We start from the raw sequence: 15000 nt of genomic DNA, 5'->3' as shown, positions 1-15000 counted from the left end.
TAGTGTGAATGTATTGTGACTGTAGTGTGACTGTATTGTGACTGTAATGTGAATGTATTGTGACTGTAGTGTGACTGTATTGTGACTGAAGTGTGACTTTAGTGTGGCTGTAATGTGAATATATTGTGACTGTATTGTGAATGTATTGTGACTCTAGTGTGACTGTATTGTGACTGTAGTGTGACTTTAGTGTGACTGTAATGTGAATATATTGTGACTGTAGTGTGACTGTAATGTGAATGTATTGTGACTGTAGTGTGACTGTAGTGTGACTGCTTTGTGACTGCTTTGTGACTGTTGTGTGACTATATTGTGACTGTTGTGTGACTATATTGTGACTGTAATGTGAATGTATTGTGACTGTAGTGTGGCTGTATTGTGACTGTATTGTGGCTGTAGTGTGACTTTAGTGTGACTGTAATGTGAATATATTGTGACTGTATTGTGACTGTATTGTGACTGTAGTGTGACTTTAGTATGACTGTAATGTGAATGTATTGTGACTGTAGTGTGACTGTATTGTGACTGTAATGTGACTTTAGTGTGACTGTATTGTGACTGTAATGTGAATGTATTGTGACTGTAGTGTGACTTTAGTGTGACTGTAATGTTAATGTATTGTGACTGTAGTGTGAATATATTGTGACTGTAGTGTGACTTTAGTGTGACTGTAATGTGAATGTATTGTGACTGTAGTGTGACTGTAATGTGAATGTATTGTGACTGTAGTGTGAATGTATTGTGACTGTAATGTGAATGGATTGTGACTGTAGTGTGACTTTAGTGTGACTGTAATGTGAATGTATTGTGACTGTAGTGTGACTTTAGTGAGACTGTATTGTGACTTTAGTGTGACTTTAGTGTGACTGCAATGTGAATTTATGTGAATGTATTGTGACTGTAGTGTGACTAATGTGAATGTATTGTGGCTGTAGTGTGACTGTAGTGTGAATGTATTGTGACTGTAGTGTGACTGTAGTGACTGTAGTGTGAATGTATTGTGACTGTAATGTGAATGCTTTGTGACTGTTGTGTGACTATATTGTGACTGTAATGTGAATGTATTGTGACTGTAGTGTGGCTGTATTGTGACTGTAGTGTGACTGTATTGTGGCTGTAGTGTGACTTTAGTGTGACTAATGTGAATATATTGTTACTGTATTGTGACTGTATTGTGACTGTAGTGTGACTTTAGTGTGACTGTAATGTGAATGTATTGTGACTGTAGTGTGACTGTATTGACTGTAATGTGACTTTAGTGTGACTGTATTGTGACTGTAATGTGAATGTATTGTGACTGTAGTGTGACTTTAGTGTGACTGTAATGTTAATGTATTGTGACTGTAGTGTGAATATATTGTGACTGTAGTGTGACTTTAGTGTGACTGTAATGTGAATGTATTGTGACTGTAGTGTGACTGTAATGTGAATGTATTGTGACTGTAGTGTGACTTTAGTGTGAATGTATTGTGACTGTAATGTGAATGGATTGTGACTGTAGTGTGACTTTAGTGTGACTGTAATGCGAATGTATTGTGACTGTAGTGTGACTTTAGTGAGACTGTATTGTGACTTTAGTGTGACTGTAGTGTGACTGCAATGTGAATTTATGTGAATGTATTGTGACTGTAGTGTGACTAATGTGAATGTATTGTGGCTGTAGTGTGACTGTAGTGTGAATGTATTGTGACTGTAGTGTGACTGTAATGTGAATGTATTGGGACTGTAATGTGACTGTATTGTGACTGTAGTGTGAATGTATTGTGACTGTAATGTGAATGTATTGTGACTGTATTGTGACTGTCGTGTGACTATATTGTGACTGTAGTGTGACTGTAATGTGTTGTTGTTGTCTATAAACAATGTTAAATATGATGTTGTCTATAAACAGTGCCTCGTGTAAAGCAGCTGTGAATGGTCAAGACTGATATGATTTAACTGCGTCTATGAAAATAAAGTATATGGATACGATTGTTAAGTCCTTCCCTTTTATTGTAGAAGGTGCAGAATTCACTTAAACATGTAACAACTTCTTCTGGCGTGTGGGTTTCGCCGGCTACCACGAAAAGCTAACAGAGCTAAAAAACACAAGGCAACGACAACTTCCTGGGCCATTCTTACGCAGAGGTAAAAAAAGGAGACACCTGTAGAGGACAACAAAAAACCCATCACAGAACACAACATCTTACTCTCTTTTAACCATTACTTAAATAATACTTAGTCAAATCAATAAGCATGAAAGAAAGGTACAACAAAGATCACACTCTAGAAAAGTGCCATATAATTACTAATATATAACAATATATATAATAAGTTATTACGTTATTGGCAAAAAGGAATTACATTATTGGCTAAATATCTTTATTACATTATTGGCAATTTATTAAGTTATTGGTTTGTTACATTTAAATTATTATGTTATTGGCCGTTATTACGTTATTGGCCATTATTACGTTATCGGTTGCTACAATCCTTCTTCTAAAGCCAACACTTGTGATTGTCTCTCTCTGGTCATGTGACATTCTGCCCTAGACTAGGTTGGAAATAAAAAAACACTCCAAACAGACAGAAGATAAGCGCCCAAATTTCAAACAGGATAACTTGTAATTGTAACCAACTACATTTCCAAAGTAATCTTCCCAACACTGACTAGAGTCCATGTCACTGTCTCTGCTGCCTGTGATTGGTCAGATCATATAAGCACCGCCTGTTTACTGTTGTTGGCCAATAAATAACTGATGATCTACAGCTCATTTAAGGGTCTGGATCCTGTGAAGTGTGCAGCTGAGGGAGGAGACAGACTCAGTAACTCACAGGATAAATGCTGCCCTCTACAGTTCAAAGTCCTGAATCACAGATTTAAGCTCTAATCACACAAAACATCCCATAAATCTGCTATATTTACACAGATGTGACATAAAATAAAGTAATTTTTCTCAGTGAATGTGAACTGTGACTGTGAATGTGATATGTCTCACACTGACACACAAACAACCATTCACTCTCACATTCACACCTATGCTCAATTCTCATTTGTAAAACCTTCCTAAAGGCCATAAAAAGCCCAGAGTTTTGGCACGGTTGTGTCGCTATATGATACTAAACCTACTACTGATATTACAACTACTACCACTGATACTACAACAACTACTGATACTACAACTGGTGCTACTGCTACTACTACTACTACTACTGATACTACAACTACTACTACTGATACTACAACTACTACTACTGATACTACAACAACTACTACTACTGATACTACTACTACTACTGATTTTACAACTACTACTACTGATACTACTACTACTATTGATACTACAACTACAACTACTGATATTACAACTACTACTACTACTGATACTACAACAACTACTACTACTACTGATATTACAACTACTACTACTGATACTACAACTACTACTACTGATACTACAACAACTACTACTACTACTGATACTACAACTACTACTACTGATACTACTACTACAACTAGTAGTTGTAGTAGAAGTATACTACTATCGATACTACAACTACTGCTACTATTGATACAACTACTACTACTGATACTACAACTACAACAACTACTACTACTGATAGTACAACTACTACTGATACTACTACTACTACTACTGATACTATAACTACTACTGATACTAAAACTACTACAACTGATACTTATACAACTACTATAACTACTATTACTGCACAGAGATGCACTGATACTAAAAGTACTACTACAATTACAAAATCAAACAATTCACTGATGTCTGTGAATAGTCACTTGTTTTTCACTCCGATCAACAAGAAATACAGTTATGTCAAAATAAAGTTGCACAGGAAACAGTGGACTGTCAAAATAAAGGTTTTATAAGAAATATAGTTATGTCAAAATAAAGACACACAGGAAATGGTGGACTGTCAAAATAAAAGTCAAACAATTAGTGAAAAGTATAACGAGCATCTTCTGAGGACACGGGACAGACGAGTTATCAAATAGGTTTTATTTAATGACTTAAGGTTTGATTTACTGCGCTGTGATTGGTTCAGAGACGGAGCTGAGTCAACGGAACTAATTCAGATTCTGGATCAGTTTTTGGATGCGGTCCAGAATGATCTGGTTAGAGCTACAGCAATCATCTGGTCTGTACGGGGCCCTGATGGTCAGGACCCCCGCCACCCTCAGCTCCTCCCCCTCCTCCTCCACTGGGATTCGGTTCTTCTGGATCCAGCTCTGGAGGAACCCCCTTCTCCTCCTCAGCTCCTCAGCATCCAGGCTGCAGGTCTTTGGGAGGACAAAGGAGTTCTGGAGGCGGTCTAAGGTCTCACTATCAGCCTCCTGTAAGACCTGCACCTCCTCCACAGCGTGACCCATCACTATGTCCACTGACATTTTCCCGTCCTCCCTGAAGTCCACAAGAACCAGACTGTGAGGAGACACAGAGAATATTATATTATACTCTCCCTCTGGTGATTTATTGGTGATTATTAGAGCTGAAACAATTAATCAATTAATCGATTACTAAATTAATCAACGACTATTTTGATAATCTATTAATCGGTTCAAAGCTTTTTTCATGATTAAAACAAGATTTCCGCTTGTTTAAGCTTCTTAAATGTGAGTATTTTCTTCATTTCTTTGCTCTGATAACAAAGAAATCATTAAAAGTGAATAATTTTGGTTTATGGACAAAACAAGACATTTAAGAACGTCATCATTTCCAAGTTTGACGAACACGATCAACATTTTTTAAGGTTTTCTGATATTTTATGGACCAAACGATTAATTGAGAAAATGATCGACAGATTAATCGATTATGAAAATAATCGCTAGTTGCAGCTCTAGTGATTATTGATGGTTTATTGATGATTATTGATGATTACTGGTGAACATCATTGTAGCTCACGATCATGAAGAGGAAAGTTAAGAGACTTGATGTCAGTGATTTTCTTCACATCTTTGGAGGAACAATAGTTTCTAGATGACGATGAAGATGATGGTGATGATGAAGATGATATGCTTTGTTTCAGTGATGTTTTTGTATTATCTATCTATCTACATCTATCATAAAAGTGATATTTTCTTCACTTATACCGATAATCACCAATAATCAGAATACTTGATGAAACACAGCTGTGAGATAAACGTGCGCTCAGATTCGGTTCATTCTGCGTCTTATTTTGAAAACACCGTAGAAAGCCTTTGTAAATTCAGTTTTATAAATAAATAAATAAAGAACGTGACTCAGTGACAACACTCAAACCTTAAACACATTCAATTTGTGACGTCACCGCACACGGATGTTTGACGTTACCTCGCGGACACCGGGTCCACGGTCACGAGCCAGCCCCGGCGCTCTTCATCTTTTCCCGCCGTCACTTTTATTTGTTTGTTGACGAAACGAATCCACTGCAGCGGACCTAAGTGAGACCAGGCGTCCTGCATCACGACCGCTGCGCGTCTGCGGCCTGCAGCTGCGCGGTTGCGGCTCGATCATTAAAGTTCTCCGGAGGAAACGCTACTTCGGCTCAAAGGTTCCGCCTCCTCTTTAACATACGAGAGAGCTATCAGATCAGATCAACCAACCAACTAACTAACTCACTAACTCACTCATTCATTGATAATACATACATTGATGATCTTTTTGAGTTTGATGATCTCTGAGCTCGAGATAATCCTAATGTTTTAAAGGGAAGAGAATAAAAGAGCCACTCCTGCACTGAAGTTGGTGCCATGGCTGAGGACATACTGTCCCTTCCACCATAAAGCCCAGTCTATTTCATTTCCACTATCACTGTGTGTTTCCTGGAGAAAAATCACATCCAGTCTTTTCTGTTGAATGATTTCAGAAACTAAAGCTGGTTCGTGTGCGTCTCTACTTCCATGAATGTTTAAAGAAGCCGCTCTCGAGACCTTCATGTCAGACAAAAAGAGACAGAACAGCAAAAACCAGAAAGAAAGAAACACCAAGTTATAATTGATCATGACCTTTTATTTAGACAATTTCACTTTTTCCTTTTTTTAGCATTGGCAATGTTTGAGTTTTTCCGTAGGTTAGTCACAACTTTCTTTAACTGAACTCTCTGAAGGGTGGTGGCAGAGGTATCAGGAAAATAATCACTCACATTTACTGTTTTACCAAAAGTGTCGTCTAAGAAATGATTGATCTCCTCCAGAGAGAAGAAATCAATGCTCTGAGAGACAAAGTCAGTGAGTGAGACAACATCAGCCTCACTTACCCGATCTGTCAGCTTCAGCCGACACTTGCACTGACACCTGTGCTGACACCGGCCGCCACGGACACCGGCCCCAGCCTTTAGGGGGCCCTAAGCAGAATTTTAAGGGGGCCCCCCCTCCAACTATGCGGAGTCACCTGTGATTGACGATTATTGACACGTCACACTATTACATTACATTACATTACATTACATTACATTACATGTCATTTAGCAGACGCTTTTATCCAAAGCGACTTACAATATAATACTTACACTAAAATGTTACATTATCAATCGTATTAACACAGACAGATTATGAACTACTCTTCCTCTGGGCACAGATGCATAAGGACCTCCCTATTTGTTCAAGAGTGGGTGTATATGGGAAGGTGGCTCCTCCCCAGAAAATTCTGAATCTGGTAGATGTGATTTTTGAGATGGCCAGCTGGACAAGGGCAATACATAAATGTGGTCAGAGTCATAGCCTTTTGCTTTTTGACTCATTGAGGTCGTGACTAGGGCTTCAGGGCCCCTTGACCTCTTGGGCCCTGACGGTGCTTAACATCATGTGAATAAGCGAGAGAGACTTTTATGACTTTTTTGTTTATTTCTCTAATTTCACAGATCAATTAAATCACTGACTTTTAAATGTAGGCATTTTTTATAAATCAAACATGAATCATCACAAACAATCAATTATTAATTTAACCAGATATTCCTATAACACACACACACACACATTCTTATACACTTAAGCATGGACACACACACAGACACAAAAGAACTGAATATCAGACATTTGTTTATATGAATATCAGACATTTGTTTATATGAATATCAGACGTTTGTTTATATGAATATCAGACATTTATTTATATGAATATTCAATTCAATTACATTTTATTTGTATAGCACCAAATCATAACACACATTATCTCAGGTCTGTACATAGACAACATCAAGGAGAGCAGAGAACCCCAACAGTTCACACAATGAGCAAAAACTAGGCATCAGTGGAGAGAAAAAACTCCCTCTTAACAGAAGAAGAAATCTCTGACAGAACCAGGCTCAGAGATGTGCAGCATCTGCCTCGACTGGTTGGGGTGAAAGGAAAATGGGGGACAGTGGAGAGGTGGGGGACAGAAAGGGGGGAGAGAAAGGACAAGAGGGAGATGAGGTAGAGACAGAAGAGAGGGAGAGACCAGGAGCAGATACACAACAACTGTATCAAGTTACAATAATATCAGACATTTGTTTATATGAATATCAGACGTTTGTTCATATCAGACGTTTGTTTATATGAATATCAGACGTTTGTTTATATGAAGATAAGACATTTGTTTATATGAATATCAGATGTTTTTCAGATAAATGAACATTTGTGTTTTCTTTCAGACCAGAGATCTGAAGATGAAGGACAGTGCTGCTCCCAAAGCTAAACCCAGAGACAGAAAGAAAGCCATGATGGTGCCGGCAGTTTCTGCCTCATGAGGAAGAACGTTCCTGTAAAACAAATGTATTTCTATCTTTATACAAACATAATCAAACATAATGTTTCTATTTTCAGTAAAAACATAAAATATATAACATAACTTTGATAACCCTTGTTTATACAAACATGTGTTGTTGTTTTCTTACTTGGGTCCATAGCACATACACAGACTGGACAAGTATCCGTTAGTGAAGGCGAAGACGAGCATGAAGACAATGAAGAAGACGTCGTGGTGGAAGAAGACGGGCAGGTGAACACGCGGCTGGACGTTACACAACATGAAGAGAGGAACAAACACCAGGCGACACACTATCCCCACAGGAAGTAACACGCTGTCCTTTGATGGCTGCGAACACAATCACTGATCAATAATCACTGATCAATAATTATGGATCAATAATCACTGATCAATAATCACTGAACAATAATCACTGATCAATGCAGATGACAAGGCATGTGGGAGGAGTCACTCACCCACATACAAACAGCTGTTAAGCTCCGCCCAGCCCAGTCACTCAGGTTAAAGAGCAGGAAACAGCTGATGGGGATGAAATACATTTCTGTAAAACAAAGAGAAGACATCAACAAGAGCCTCAGGTTTAATAAGGGTTAGGGTTAGTAAGTTGAACTTCTGACCCCATGAGTCTCCATTGGCGAGTGTTGATTTGGTGTCGGCCGTGATGGCGGGAAAAGTTCCGATGGTGACGGTGAATGTGAAACAGACGCACAGCGCCAACTTCCAGATCTAAAGGTCAAAGAACAAAGGTCAGTTCAAAGGTTTCATCTGTAAAAGAATCAACTTTATTTTTTATTCTGTTCACTTTTCATCAATATTAAAGTGAAGGTGGTTGATTTTCATTGATTTTGTGACCTCTGACCTTTTTAAATATTGTCACCATGGAGATGTTTTGTTGTCTGGTTTGAGAAACTGCTTCATCTTTACTTTCTGAACGACAACAGAAGAGTCACAGTTACCTGTTACACACACGCACACACGCACACACACACACACACACACACACACACACACACATTCGACATTCATGACTTGAGGGGACATTGCATTGACTTACATTCATTTCCTGGAGACTTACTCTAACCTTAACCACAATTACTACTGGCCTAATCCTAACCCTGCCCATAATCTTACCCTAACCCTAACCTAAACCTAACCTTAAAACATGTCTTAAAATGTAGTCATTTACGTCCCCACAAGGAACACAAGTCCCCATAATGTGACTGTGTAAACAGGTTTAGGTCCCCACAACATTAGTAATACCTGGACACACATCTCACACACACACACACGCACGCACACACACACACACACCTGTGTTCATCAGATGGACACTGTTGTCTCCGTCCTGGTCTTTTGTCGTCCTCTGTTTTCTGTTTCTTTCCTGATGAAACTGAAAAAATTCCTGAAATACATGGAGAGAGGGAGAGAGAGATTAGATTTTTTAAAGGTAACTTTATTATCTCGTCCTAAACATCAGTATTTAAACACTCACACAGAAACTTTGAAGTTTAATAATCTTAAAAAAGCTGTTTAGAGAAGAACACTGAACGTCTCTATAAGTCCACTCTGTACCAAAGTGATCAATGTCCCTCATTTGTCTGTTGTAATAATAATAATAATAATAACAATCTGTTTTCTTCTTCCTGCTCATTTAAATGTGTCCATCTTTGTCCTCACAAGAAGTTTATCGTCTGACATTTGTCCTTTGTAGAGTTTCTGTATTTAAATCCCACACAGAGACGGACAGACAGACAGACAAATAGTTACCAGTCTCGGCAGCAGCACATATGAGAGCAGAGACAAAGAAACAACGACACAGGCTGTGATGAAATAACCAAATGCTGCTTCATTTAGTTCAGATCCACCTGCAGGAGGAAACAAGGAAACGAGGAAAGAAGAAAGGTAAGAAGTGAGAAAAGAGATCATCAATAAGACATAATGTGGACATAATGAGATTTTTATAAATTCTTCAGCAGACTTGCGATGGCGCAGATCATTGCGAAGGCAGCGAAGGTTCCAGCGAGTCCTTGACCGCTCATGATCGGAGTCGTGTAAGAACCAGACAATAAAGCTGCCATCCCAAAGAGACTGCCCTGTAACACCGCCCCACAGGCTGTCAACACACAAACAAACAAACAAACAAACATGTTCACTCTGAACAAACAAACAAACAAACAAACATGTTAAGTGTTACATGTTAAGTATATTATTAGTAGTATTAGTAGTAGTATATTGTTAGTAGTAGTATTAGTAGTACTAATATACTACTAATACTAATACTACTAATAATATACTAATACTACTAATAATATACTACTAATACAACTAATAATATACTACTACTAATATTACTAATAATATACTACTACTACTACTACTAATAACAACAATATAGGTTACCCTAACCCAGTGGTTCTCTATTATAACCCCCCAGAGGACAGACATTTTTTCACGCCCCCCCGAATCAAAATACTGTTGAGAACCTGATCATTTTTTATTTATTTATCTGTATAGACCACTGTATGTGTTGTCCTGCCCTGCCTCTCACGCCCCCCCGGAACCTCACCACGCCCCCCAGGGGGCCCGCCCCTCTATTTGAGTACTGCCCTAACCCTAAACCAGAGGATCTAGGGACAGAAGGTCTAAGAACAGAGAGTTTAAGAACAGAGGGTCTGGGGACAGATGGACTAAGGACAGAGGTTATAAGGACAGAGAGTTTAAGAACAGAGGGTCTGAGGACAGAGGGTCTAAAGACAGAGGGTTTAAGAACAGAGGGTTTAAGGACAGATCGTTTAAGAACAGAGGGTCTAAGGACAGAGGGCCTAAGGACAGAGGGTCTAAGGACAGAGGGCCTAAGGACAGAGGGCCTAAGGACAGAGGGTGTCACTGTTGTACAGACTGTGAATGGATCGGTCACTGGACTTTGTTGGAGTTTCTGTCTCATCAAATCTGCATTTTTTTGGACTGTGGGAGAAAACCAGAGAACATGGAGAACCCACCCGTCACAAACCCTGGACTTCTTGCTGCAAAGTGCTAACCACTCCACCAATGTGTGGCGCATCTCAGACAGACGTGCAAAAGACCTCTGATATTTGTAAACAAATAAACAAACAAACTCACAGTTGATGATGACGATCTTCACCATAGTGATGATGAAGAATGGTAACGGTTCCAGAGGAACTTTAACCAGGACAGTGGTGACCATGAAGACGGACATGATGATGACTAAACTACCCATGACACGCAGACGCTGAGACACTCTGTCAGGACAAGATGAAACATTCATGTGTGCAGATACATGGGCAGAAAAGTGTGTGTACTTGTACTCACAGAGTGTATTTGTACTCACAGAGTGTGTACTTGTACTCACACAGAGTGTATTTGTACTCACAGAGTGTGTACTTGTACTCACACAGAGTGTATTTGTACTCACAGAGTGTGTAGTAGAGAGTTGAGACAGGTGAACAGCAGCAGAGGCATCATCGCACACAGAGTCATCACATTATTAAATTTCTCCTCCAGAATGCTGCGATGTTCAGCTGCTGCCTCCGTCTGATTGGCTGATGAATCCATGGGTGTGGTTTCTTTCAGACGACTTGTGAAGTACTAAAGACAAAGAGGGGGCGGAGCCTGCTGGGATTTGTTGTTAGGTCATTTTAAATCAGCTTCTACACACTTCCTGTTCCTTTTACTTCATTTTGTTGTATTATAATGTAGCAATAAAGTTTTACCTATTTTCCAAAACAAAACCTGGTTCATATAGAAATATACAGGATGTGTTACCATGGTAGCAGTCATGAAGAAGTTCCACGGCAGTAGAGTCCCCAATCCAAGAAGAAAGAAGATCATCCACACCCCATAATACCTTTGAACACACACACACACACGCATACACACACGCACACGCACGCACACACGCGTACACACACACACACACACACACACGCAGACAGACATACACAGGAACATGAACCCTTTAGAATCTTCTTTAGTCCTGAAGACCAGGGGAGGACATGAAGACCAGGGGAGAGCATGAAGACCAGGGGAATATGAAGACCAGGGGAACATGAAGACCAGGGGAGGACATGAAGACCAGGGGAACATGAAGACCAGAAGGACATGAAGGCCAGGAGAACATGAAGACCAGTGGAGGACATGAAGACCAGGAGGACGTGAAGACCAGGAGGACATAAAGACCAGGAGAACATGAAGACTAGTGGAGGACATAAAGACCAGGAGAGCGTGAAGACCAGTGGAGGACATAAAGATCAGGAGGACATAAAGACCAGGAGGACATGAAGACCAGGAGAACATGAAGACCAGTGGAGGACATGAAGAACAGGAGGACATAAAGACCAGGAGGACATGAAGACCAGGAGAACATGCAGACCAGTGGAGGACATGAAGAACAGGAGAACATGAAGACCAGGAGGACATGAAGACCAGGAGAACATGAAGACCAGGAGGACATTAAGCCCAGGGGAGGACATGAAGACCAGACGCACTGCCGCGTGTTGTTAACTAAATTTGACTCTTAAGTTTCCCAAGTAAGGAACAATATTGAGAAAAAGTCTGTGGTGCTCTCCAGACAAGTGTAAGTGTTAATCATCTGTGAAGACTTTTCATCACCTCACAACAACATAAATATGAATGAATTAATCTCACTTGTCTTTGGGTGAATCAGCAACAGCAGACATTGTCTTCTGAGACATGTTCTGTCCTCTGAGACAAGATCTGTCCTCTGAAGACAACGATCTGTGAGACAAAGTTTAAACAATTCAGTTTCATATATGCTATACGTATTTTATGTACAGTACATATATATATATATGTGCTGTATACATGTATATATTTAACACACTAAAACAAAACGACTGAGACAGGATGTTGTGATGACGCTCTTAGATTCTGTCAAAGATCAGTTCAGAACGCTAATAAACGGCTCCGACAAGATGTGAGTTCACAGTGGAACAGAACCTATTTAATGATATTAAGTGAAACTTGGCTGCATACAGGGCAGATTATGAACTCCCTGCGACATTCACTCAGATCCTCTTCATGGCAACTGAACTCCATCCTCGTCATAAAGATCATAGCGCGGAGAGAAATGATCCAGGCTGCGTTGGATACAGACAAGAGAAAAAAGGCTGGTCTGATATGTTCATGAAATCCTCCTAAATATTGTTCATAAATTCTTAATAATGAATTTATTCTTTGAATATTAATCTATATAATTGCAAAGCCTTGACTTTAGTGAGGTAAGTAAACTCAGTCCCAACCATAAGAACACAATTACATTAAAAAAGAACATGGTACAGAATTGGCAGAATCATTTCTTTCTGTGTTTTGGTTTCAGTTTTCGGCCAACAATATTCCCTTTGCTGCATTCCTAATATACTGTATATCTAGGCAGTTGCTCGTGTCCGAGCAGTCATTCCATATCAGATCCTTTGGGTCTCAGTTGTTGTTGTTCAGGGGGCGACGGTGTTTGATGTGGTTGTTGAAGCCCAGAGCAGAAGAGTCAGCGACACTTTGTGAAGGGCGGGGTGGGTGGTGAGTGAGGAAGGAGAAGCTGCTCTTTGCTTTGTTTTCTCTTGGCCTCTACCTCACAATGTTGTTCATTCTCCATGTTTCCTGAATGATGGTACGCCTCGCTCAGTGTGGACCTCGGCGAGGGTCCATGCAGCGAAGGAGAGTGGCCTACACCTCGGACGATTGGGGGCTCCTCGGGATCTTGTGCCGGATTCAAGTTGTGAGAACAACGCGTGTGGCACAAATCCTGTTGTGAAATCTATGCCATTTTCATGTTCACATTAAACACTGAATAAAAGCAGATTTATATTAAATATAGAACTTTTTTATAAAAATAACACACACACACACACTAAACTCTCTGTTTTCCTGTTTTGATTGAATAATGTTTACCTTCAGTGTTTGCTCAGGTAAACTTCCTGCTGGTGAATAAACTTCCCTAATGTCTCTCGTGTTCCCTGGTGACCTGGTGTCCCTGTAGTCTCTGGTGTCCCTGGTGTCCCTGGTGTCCCTGTAGTCTCTGGTGTCTCTGGTGTCCCTGGAGTCTGTGGTGTCCCTGGTGTCCCTGTAGTCTCTGGAGTCTGTGGTGTCCTTGGTGTCCCTGTAGTCTCTGGTGTCCCTGGAGTCCCTGGAGTCTGTGGTGTCCCTGGTGTCCCTGTAGTCTGGTGTCCCTGGAGTCTGTGGTGTCCCTGTAGTCTCTGGTGTCTCTGGTGTCTCTGGTGTCCCTGGTGTCCCTGGTGTCTCTGGGGTCTCTGGTGTCCCTGGAGTCTCTGGAGTCTGTGGTGTCGCCCTGACGAGTGTTGGAGTGTTGAAAGAGCTCTTGTTCCTCTCAGACGTCGTCGTCTCAGTGATTGTAGAATCTTCCTCTTTCTTTCCTCGTGTGTCTCACGTGTTTGGCCGTTTCAGCAGAATCACATTTCCACATGACCTTTGACCTCACTTATCAGTTCAGTGGACTTTGACTTTGTGCAGAGGTTAGCACTGATACCAGTGAAGGAAACAATCAAACTATTATTTCAGGTAGAAAAACATTTAAACACTTGATAATAATAATTGTATAGATCGTAGACGTGTATAGTTTCCTCCTGTAGAATTTCAATAGTTTATTTATTTTTGCCACAGACTGAAAACATGTGTGTTTGACATGAAAACATGAACAGTTCAGCTCTTACAACATAGAAAATCGAACCTTTAGTTTGAACATGGGAGCAAAATGGACTTGAAAAGGATTAAAGTAAATAAAAGTTCATCTTCTTTGATAAAGCCTGGGACTCAGTGACATCATTGTTCTGCTGTGATGATCTTCCAGACTTTCCCTGCTTTTCCTCCAGGTTTAGCAGGTCAAAGTCGTGCTCTATAGGGTTTGAGTGTCCAGTCCACTACTATCTGAGAACCTGTGACGTCATCAAAGAACCTGTCGCATCATTAAAGAACTGTGACATCATCAAAGAACCTGTGACGTCATCAAATAACTGTGACATCAAAGAACTGTGACATCATCAAAGAACCTGTGACATCACCGTAGAACCTGTGACATCATCAAAGAAGCTGTGACATCATCATAGAACATGTGACATCATCAAAGAACCGGTGACGTCATCAAAGAACTGTGACATCATCAAATAACTGTGACATCATCAAATAACCTGTGACATCATCATATAACATGTGACGTCATCACAGAACTGTGACATCATCAAAGAACCTGTGACATCATCATATAACATGTGACGTC

At 40.1% G+C, this 15000-nt stretch overlaps 2 protein-coding genes across 7 annotated transcripts; both read right to left on the bottom strand.

Annotated features, from left to right (window-relative positions):
- Positions 1-3852: 3852 nt before the first annotated feature.
- Positions 3853-5508, bottom strand: gemin6 (gem (nuclear organelle) associated protein 6). The gene is made up of 2 exons (XM_058639712.1): positions 5319-5508; positions 3853-4430 (listed from the first exon to the last, which is right to left on the bottom strand). The coding sequence occupies exons 1-2, from the start codon at positions 5447-5449 to the stop codon at positions 4076-4078; spliced, it is 486 nt and encodes a 161-aa protein (XP_058495695.1). The 5' UTR covers positions 5450-5508; the 3' UTR covers positions 3853-4075.
- Positions 5509-7507: 1999 nt separating this feature from the next.
- LOC131466828 (equilibrative nucleoside transporter 1-like) lies at positions 7508-14160 on the bottom strand. Of its 6 annotated transcripts, none has more exons than XM_058640337.1 (14): positions 13659-14160; positions 12747-13524; positions 12399-12488; positions 11517-11598; positions 11167-11339; positions 10854-10993; positions 9712-9846; positions 9501-9598; positions 9045-9135; positions 8593-8660; positions 8351-8459; positions 8189-8274; positions 7861-8060; positions 7508-7725 (listed from the first exon to the last, which is right to left on the bottom strand). In XM_058640337.1, exons 3-14 carry the CDS (start codon positions 12443-12445, stop codon positions 7614-7616), a joined length of 1341 nt encoding a protein of 446 aa, XP_058496320.1. In that variant the 5' UTR covers positions 12446-12488; positions 12747-13524; positions 13659-14160; the 3' UTR covers positions 7508-7613. The 6 variants fall into 6 exon arrangements, with proteins under 6 accessions (XP_058496320.1, XP_058496321.1, XP_058496322.1 ...); XM_058640338.1 differs by having other exon boundaries at positions 12747-13512; XM_058640339.1 differs by having other exon boundaries at positions 12747-12850.
- Positions 14161-15000: the final 840 nt, after the last annotated feature.

Source organism: Solea solea, chromosome 10 (genome assembly GCF_958295425.1).
Source record: "Solea solea chromosome 10, fSolSol10.1, whole genome shotgun sequence".
NCBI lineage: Eukaryota > Metazoa > Chordata > Actinopteri > Pleuronectiformes > Soleidae > Solea > Solea solea.
The sequence above is the reverse complement of the archived record's forward strand: the minus strand, read 5'-3'. Positions and strand labels throughout refer to the sequence as shown.

Coding starts and splice junctions, on each gene's coding strand:
- gemin6 (XM_058639712.1), bottom strand. CDS start 5,449: ATGCAGGACGCCTGGTCTCACTTAGGTCCGCTGCAGTGGATTCGTTTC. Junction 4,431..5,318: donor GTGGACCCGGTGTCCGCGAG/GTAACGTCAAAC, acceptor GTCTCCTCACAG/TCTGGTTCTTGTGGACTTCA.
- LOC131466828 (XM_058640337.1), bottom strand. CDS start 12,445: ATGTCTCAGAAGACAATGTCTGCTGTTGCTGATTCACCCAAAGACAA. Junction 8,460..8,592: donor TGGTGACAATATTTAAAAAG/GTCAGAGGTCAC, acceptor TTTGACCTTTAG/ATCTGGAAGTTGGCGCTGTG. Junction 7,726..7,860: donor TGTATGTGCTATGGACCCAA/GTAAGAAAACAA, acceptor TTTGTTTTACAG/GAACGTTCTTCCTCATGAGG.